Genomic DNA, 8,358 nt, shown 5'->3' with positions numbered 1-8,358 from the left:
ACAGGGTCTCAAGTTCTGTGGTCTAGACTAAAATGGACCCGAAAGGTCATAGTAAAGATTTCAGTACTTTTCATGTTTTTCTTGATGCATGAGACAACGATGCATGAGCGAGATCATACCTTATAAATGGACAGAGGTCTGGCACTTCCCTGGTCTTCTCACAGATGCCTGAAGAGTTGTATCTTTTTCTGGGCAGACTTGAGGCGCTTTGCCAACTCCCTCACTATGATCTACTGTTGTCCAGCTGCACCATTTACTGATCAGTCACTAGTATTTAGTGAACATTCCTCCTCCTTCTCACTCAGTCCAAATTTGAGGTTGCTGCTGGACAACCTGTTAAATTCCTATAAGAGAATTTCTAGCACTGAATTTATTAGAGATGGACACAAGAAAGCCTTCCTAGTGATTAACGCATGACATGAGCATAGTCGTGGTATAAAAACAAAATGTTGGAGTAGGGGCAGTACTTCTGCAATCGTGACCCTGAAAGCCAGAATAATGAACAATGATGTTGCACACTTGCAAGACAGAAGACCACTGCAGACTCCATACTAGAAACAAGGAACAAGCTACCATGCTTTTCCCATTAAAACATATACTTTAGGACAAAGACACTAGAACAGAGACTAGTCTGAATCATAAAAAGAGGCCAGAAAAAAATTGGTATCCTCCTGTACATCACAAAGAACAGAGAGCCCTTATGTTTCTTATCCAACCAACATATTTAATTGGGCTGAAACAACATAAACAATGTATTTTGACTGTACAACTTTTCTCATAAGGGCTATGTAGTCCAAATCAATGACTGATCACTTTACTGGTTGAGGATATCAATCACACCAGATCCATTCAAAACCATTTAATGCACAATAAACATTAAAATAAAACTTTTCTATGCACAATATTTAAGTATGTACATTTTTTTTTTAGTTGCATCAGTGTCTCTTTTTCTTAAATCATGTAAAGATTCATGTTGAAATTATGACTCCATTCATAATATTCAAAATATTTTTAATGATTCAATTAAATGTGGTGATATAAATGTTGATATAACTGTTCAAGACATAAGTGAACCAGGCATAAAGAGACTAGCAAAGAGGTCTGCAGAAGATGTAAAGGCGCACTAACTGTATGACAACCTGCTCTCTAATGAGGTGTCAGTAGCTCTTAACCTACCTCTGCTTTGTGTTTCTGACCACCAGGTAAAGTGAGAAGCAATGAGCACTCAAACTTGTGCTCCAAAAGGCAGAGTGTGTGCTGTCCTGCTGAGAAGCTTGCTTGTATACTTACTCACGCAGAAACTCACTCACTCTCTCTTACACACACACACACACACACACACACACACACACACACACACACTCACTCCCTCCCTCCCTCCCTCCCTCCAGTCCGAATCCCACTACTACCAGGAGTTTTCTCCCTCAGAGCAGGAGAGGGTAGAGGGGTAAGAAAAGAAAGCAAGGCAGCCACTGGGTACAGGCAGAGAGAGAAAAAACAAACAATCGAATGAAACAGGGGCTAGATTAACCCCGGTGCTTCAGAACCAGACTCTAGAACTTTTTTTCAGCACTCTGTGCATTTTGCTTACTTAAAAGCGTCCAGAGCTACAGGAAAGAGAAATGCTTTTTTCAGACTCTCACTGAGCCCACATGGGAAATCTATGGCTGGGAGCTGCCCTGGCTGTCAGGATCTGTTCCAGACGAGCTAGTGTCAGAATCTGAGTCCCCCTCATTGTCCTCGGTTGGACACTTCTCCCGCAGCCGTCTGTGAGTAGCGGCAAGGCGGGCCAGCAGACCCTGGTAGTCAAAACGACCCCTCTTCTCCCCAAAAGGATCCTGCAGAGAACCCAAAACAGTAAGGGTGAAAGATTAGCATAACACATATTTACAGTGGTGATCAGGAAGCCTTACACATCACAAATTGCACAGGCTGTAATAAGAGTTGTTAAATTACTGTTAAATTCTTAGTATTGAAATAAAGAAGCATCAATACTCCATTTTAAAAATTCTAAAAAGAATACTTGAGGTATCTTAACTGGTAAAGTTAATTTTGTAAACAGTAGCTTATGGAATTTCCATTACTCATTCTGCTGTCCCAACATATTGAAGAAAAAAAAATCTAAGATATTACTCAATTGAGTTGAAAGGCTAAAACACTACAGTACTTTGATTAGCTGCATTATTCCACAAGCAGTGTGGAAGGGTTTGTGAAAAATCTCACTGTGACTACTGAAAGCAAACAAGGTTGTGCATTGAGGAACTGGACTCAGTGTGACTACATTTGGCCCTGAGATGGAGTGGGAAGGATTCCACTTTATTGTGCAACAGCCCAACTGGGTTGATTAATCACTCACTGCAGTTGTTTTTATCTTTGCGTTTTCCTTTGTGTTGCTACTTAATATCCAAGATGTATTAAAAACAACCACATTTTTTATTCAGAAGTAGTCACGTTTGCACACATACACACTATACCTGCATGTTTTGTCCTTGCAGATGCAGACGTTCTTTGCAAACTCCTTCATAAAAGTCATAATACTCCAAGAAGGACTTTTCCATCACACTCCTAAATCAGAAAAAAACAAAAAAGTGTCTTATTGCTTTTGTGAAACCAGCAACATGAAACACTCTTGCTCCATTACTCTTAGTGTTTTCTTTAGCTACTTTACCCTGTTTAACATACGAGACTGTCATATGCATGCATCAAGTTTAAATAAATTACAAATTAATTCATTTCCACCTACAATTAAATACTTTAAAAAATGAACCACCCTTGCTCTCAATTATTTTGGAAATTAGTAGATTCCCATGACTACAGTGAAGCAAACTGCTCAGTTGTAGACTCCACAGAAACAACCACTCCAGCCTCATCAAGCTGAAAAGTGCAATTAGTGAAGTAGTCAGGATGCAGTATTACTCACCACAAGGCCTCTGGGCATGTCACCTTCCCTTCCAGCATGTCACACACAGCTACACGCATGGTCTCATGGCGGATGCATTCATTATAATTCTTGCTATCGCCTGGGTGCCTTTCCTAATATAAACAGAAACTGATCTGACATCTGACATCCTACACTTAAGATGATCAGCAGGAAAGACTAAGACTTTGATTTCCAGTTAAGTTCCACTTTGACTACAGCTTAAATTCAATAAGATCAGAGTAACATGCTTTGATTTCCTTTTTTCCGTTAACGCATTAAGATATTTTTCAGGTAACATTTTAAACTATCTGAAGCTTACTGAAAGAGAAGCATGGCAACCAGTTTGCAGCAATGCTTAATAGAGTGGTTATAAGCTTGTGTACTAATTACATTTACAGCATTTAGCTCTTATCCAGAGTGACTTACATATTTAAAAGTATAGCAGTATATGTGCTGACAAGCGCCAAAAAAATCCAAAGAAAATATCAAGAATGTGACAGACCTGTGCTAACTTAGGGAGAGTAATTTATTTTTACTCTTTTTGCATTCATTTAGTAAACAGCATATCCCATTAACGCTGTGTGGGTGAGACCTGAATACCTGCTCAAAGCCTGGCTCATTATGGTAAGGGTTCTCCGTCATCAGGGACTGGATAGAGATAAGGACTGAGGAAATGCTCTGAGCAGGGCTCCATGCTGGCCCAGTCCAAGTGCTACAGGTCACAGACATGGCACAGGTTAGTCATGCTGTGCTGAAATCATGTTTTCAAGATTGGTAGCGTTCCTAAACAGGTCAATCTTGGCTGGGTTACTGTCCTCAAAATGTGATTGGACTACTTTGTTATATGGCAGAGGAACACCACTTACCCAAGAATGCTGAGGCACACCTTGCCATTGCGGTAGAAGTTGGGGTTGAAGCGTACTGTGTTGTGGCCTGTGGTGATGAGTTTTACGCGTGGGGGGTGGATGGGGTAGTCAGGGGGGCACCGAAACAGAAAGAGGAAGAAGCCCCCCTCATAGGGTGTATCAAAGGGGCCTGTGATGAGAGCATGGATCTGCACAAAAGGACAAGGAGGGTCATCAGAGGGGCCCTCTAGTGACCTTCTGAAGAAACATCTGTCAAAATTCCAGAACACGTACCTTGTCCCAGAAATATACCTAATGTATGGTGGTAAACAAAGGAATCGATGGAGCCATGCATATCTCAATCTTAGATTTGCTAATAGTAGGCTAAATACTAATAAATTGAGGTTGTCTGGATTAAAATATTAGATTTATTCTCAACTTGATGTGCCAACCCTTCAACCCTACAAGTTCACACAGAGTGCATTTGAGATTTTTAGAGTAGACTGAGGCCAAAAAAGAGAGACACCCCCCCTTTTTAAAGACTATATTTTATAGAATTCAGCATTAAGCCTACCCCACTTGCTCAGTCGGTTAAGGTACTTGGTTCAGGTTTTACAATCCATCTGAATTTATAAATCTCACCAGGCTGAACAATGAGGTTACTGAAATACTTTATTGAAGGTATGGGCCCTTGTTGTAGTCTATTAGGCTAAGTTGAGTATTCTGTACTTAAGACAGAGCCTGATTTCTGCATGATACGACAGGATTTTTTTCTCTTTCATACAACATTGTTACATCTTCAGCATGTGTGCACAGACCACACCTCCAGTATGAACTTGCACTGTGTTTGTAAAAGTCATAGAACTCATCTATATAAGGCAAAATAAGTAATGCTATATAAGACTAACAATTGCAACAAAATGTGAAATTTTAATTTCTAATTGCGCCATAGAGATTTTCTGCTGCATGCGGTTTTATGCTGCTGTAAAGTACTTCTGAAATATTTTAATGTTTCTGTGTCAATGGCTCTTCATACAGGCTTGCTTGTTTCTTTTTTACTAGACATCACAAAATGAATTCGAAAGTCAAAATAACTGCCAATACTGTTGCCTACATCACCCAAACACAAGTTATTGAAATAAGGTTGGAGATTTTTAAACATAACAACCTTCCTTCCAAACTTACCTTGGTCATATCATGGGGATCAGGAACCACAAACATACCAGGGGGAGGTTCTTTATAGATGGACATAATGTCTCTATATGGGAAGAACAAGATACAGGATTGAAAAAAATAAATAGAGGTAAGACAGGAGGAAAAACAAGATACGAGTTCTCTTTGTTCTTTCCTTTGTCCACTATGCAAGCATATAAAAAAATAAAAGGCTTTAGTAATTGCATCCTAATTCCTTATGGGAGCAGCCATTCAAACTCTGTTCAGCACTGCAATGCAAAGGCCTAAGCATGTGCTGTGCTTTGTGCTGTCTGTGTTCAAAGGGGGTGGGAGGTGGAGAGAACAGTAGGACTGCTTCCTTCTCTGCTTCTCTGTCCCAGCCTGCAATGTTGCCCCCCATATTTCTTGCATTTTCATCAACACAGTTTGCGGTGGATAACAATGAGTTACTGGCAGTTTATAAAAGATGAGGTAGACGGCTTCGACGGGTGGGCATTCATGCTCCCTTCCCCATTATAAATACTGCAGGGAAGCCAATACACTGGGAAATGGCTTCAACTGAAAAGTGTACAAGACCGGCTGTGCAACACCACACTGTTTATCTTATTTCAAGCGATTATTCGCATCTTGTGCTGGAATAATAACATTGCTTTGTAAGCCATTATTATTATAAAAGCATACCAAACAGGACTCAACACTTGAACTTCCCATAAGATGAGTAAATACATCACCTGCATTTAGCAATAGTCAGTTTCTGACCATTGGCTAGATATTGGCTTTGCTGTTGGCAAGATATAGCCAGCTCCATCCAACGGTGATATTAACATGAGTAGAAAACACAACACTGCTGTGCCTGCTCAAACCAGCCACTACCAGTGTTAAAGTGTGTTTATATCTGCTCAGCAGTGGTCCTGTGGTCAGAAACTGACAAGTAATTAACAAGATAGAGGGTACCAGACAGACTGCATGGAACAGATGGGCTAGTGTGTAACTGTGTGCTTGGAAATTTCACCCATAAGACAGATGTAGTTGCCCAGTAATGTGGATGTAAATACAATATATACGTTTCTAATAAAACGGCTGATGACATATTTTAGACAAATCTTTGGCAATGTAAACTCTAATTTAAGATAGCTAGGTTACACAATGTATACTGTGATATCGGAGTATATTTCACTCAACGTGTTATCTAGCTACAGCCTTAGTAACTACCGTAGCTGTATGCAAGATGCTCCATTACATGCTAATGCCTGCAAGATTTAATTAATCCCCAGACAATTTATTTTAAACCATCGTGACATGCGAAATAATCTAACCGCTAGCTAGCTAGCAAGCAGTTTGGGCAGTTCAAATATAGACGACTGCTGGCGAAGAAAACTAGTTTGAATAATGGCAGTTTACGTTACACTTGTAATTCTTTTGAGAGCTGACAAATCTGGCCACCTTAGCTCAACGCTTCCAACTGCTACTGTTAGCTATGACAACAGCATGTTTATCTTAACGCTGCATGCTAGCTAATCTAGATGCCATGTTGCTAGCCAGCGAGCTCTCAAGTATAAAGTTACTCATTAAGGTTACCAACTAAGGTTTTCTCCTAATGTAACCTTAACGTAAGTCTTGTTAACGTTAGACAGCCAGTTGGAACAATTAACTGTCAACATGTTTTATCAAACTCGTCTAGCTAGCTAAATAACTTTAGCTGGAGCGACCGAGCTAACTAGCTAACCTAACTAGCTAGCTAGCAAAATAACACTTTGATTCAGTCAAGCACAAGGCTTAAAATGACACTAGATTAACTAGGCTTGCAAGCTGTGCTTGCAAGCTGTGTGATAACTAGCAACCTAATATTACCACAACGTTAGTTACCTTTTTATCCGGAGAATGCACTGCTGCGACGCCTTTTCGTTGTCCCAGTCGGTGCTCAGAGTGGGGTCCCAGGATGTGGCGTGAATTTGGGATAGAAGGCCCGCTCCGGCTAGACTTGGAGGGGCTCCAGTGCCCCCAAAGCCGATGCTTGGTGGCAACGAGGGAGTCGCCGAGATGGTCGAGCTCACAGCATGGCTCAGCACGCCAACGCCGAGTCCGCTTTCCATGACTGAAGTGATGTTATGTGCTATTATAGGAGACACCACGGCTGTCGGAGGAGACGAGGCCGTGTTGGCTCCGCTCGTCGAGTGCCCCGGCAAGGAATTACCTAAACTCGATAACAACTGTGCTCCATCTCCTTGACTTGTCCCAATGGCACCGTTAGATCCTTCTCCAACGTTGTCAGCCATCGTCGCTCTGTTTGATGTGGCCCCAAACTGCCTGGAATTTGAGTTGTCAGTTCAACCAGAGTCTCCCTTCAGTTTGTATTTCTTTGCTCAGGAACCTGATATACTAAACGTTACAGTACAGGGTACGAAGTGAAATGACGCCTACGGCATCGTCCCTAGTTTCTTTTTCACTCTGAAACATACCGTCTTATTTTTTTGCCACCTGAATTATCAATGCGACCAAACAGTTTAACGTAAAATACCTTCCGAATATAAAACAAAACAAAAAAAAATACACCTTTTTAATCATCCACTCCAACGTCGTTCCCTTCTAAGCTTTGGTTAGTCTTTTCAGTACCGTGTTATTTCGTTCACCCACTTCCTTCTCGTGTAAGGGGGAAAAAAATAGCGCCATCTACTGGCGCACTCCTAAAACGAAACTGAAAAGGCAGGCAACATCAAATCCTCCAACTTTAGAAAGTTCGTGTTAAATGAACGTGCAGACGGCTACGTCGATGGTATTCTACGTACAACAGAATGCGAACAATGCTTTAAATGTATAAATTCTACATTGTGCCCAAACTTCAAAGTCTAAATTCAAATTTGACTGCATTTAGGCTGCTGCTTTACTGTAGATATTGTATATGGAACTACAATGAAATTTGAACTTTATATGTTGTAAAATGTGTTTAATACATTGTTTCAGAAAAGTACACTGTGCTTCAAAAGATACTAGGATGATTTGCTCTGTAGTTCATATGCTGACCATGAATTTACCGGTTGGGTCTCAAGCATTTCCAGGACACATTAAGCCTCATTTTACACTGAGTGACAATTTTAACTAAGTAAAACATTTTAAACTGAAAGGCAGTGTAACTTGAAAAGGAGTGGTGCCATGCATCAACCACTCAGGGCCACACATCTGAGACTCATCCCTCTGTATAGAACAGCTTTGTAAAACACACCTTTATTGCAAACAAACTGGCATACAAGTCCTATGCTCTCAGTGACAATACATCTCAGGTATTTTGGCCTTTGAGTCAAGCCACCAAGAAATGGAACAACCAACAAGATTTAGCTCAGACTTTGTGAAAAATAAGTGCATAGAAAATATAGTATGCCACAGGGTGGTGTTGGCTTGCCCCAATAAAGGGCAAGTGTCCCA

General features: G+C 40.7%; 1 protein-coding gene across 1 annotated transcript; it reads right to left on the bottom strand.

Annotated features, from left to right (window-relative positions):
- Nucleotides 1-698: 698 nt before the first annotated feature.
- ube2z (ubiquitin-conjugating enzyme E2Z) lies at nucleotides 699-7,576 on the bottom strand. Its single transcript, XM_026997940.3, has 7 exons — nucleotides 6,805-7,576; nucleotides 4,951-5,023; nucleotides 3,787-3,974; nucleotides 3,521-3,632; nucleotides 2,921-3,033; nucleotides 2,475-2,565; nucleotides 699-1,838 (listed from the first exon to the last, which is right to left on the bottom strand). The coding sequence occupies exons 1-7, from the start codon at nucleotides 7,212-7,214 to the stop codon at nucleotides 1,662-1,664; spliced, it is 1,164 nt and encodes a 387-aa protein (XP_026853741.3). The 5' UTR covers nucleotides 7,215-7,576; the 3' UTR covers nucleotides 699-1,661.
- Nucleotides 7,577-8,358: the final 782 nt, after the last annotated feature.

This window comes from Electrophorus electricus, chromosome 3 (assembly GCF_041902795.1).
Source record: "Electrophorus electricus isolate QZ-2024a chromosome 3, ASM4190279v1, whole genome shotgun sequence".
NCBI classification, from domain to species: domain Eukaryota; kingdom Metazoa; phylum Chordata; class Actinopteri; order Gymnotiformes; family Gymnotidae; genus Electrophorus; species Electrophorus electricus.
This window is presented reverse-complemented; position numbering and strand designations above follow the sequence as displayed.

Bases quoted from the DNA above. Each gene is read 5' to 3' on its own strand.
- ube2z (XM_026997940.3), bottom strand. From the start codon at position 7,214: ATGGCTGACAACGTTGGAGAAGGATCTAACGGTGCCATTGGGACAAGT. The intron at 5,024-6,804 runs GTAACTAACGTT...CTTCCCATATAG, and splicing joins TGCATTCTCCGGATAAAAAG to AGACATTATGTCCATCTATA. The intron at 3,034-3,520 runs GTATTCAGGTCT...TGTTTATATTAG, and splicing joins ATGAGCCAGGCTTTGAGCAG to GAAAGGCACCCAGGCGATAG.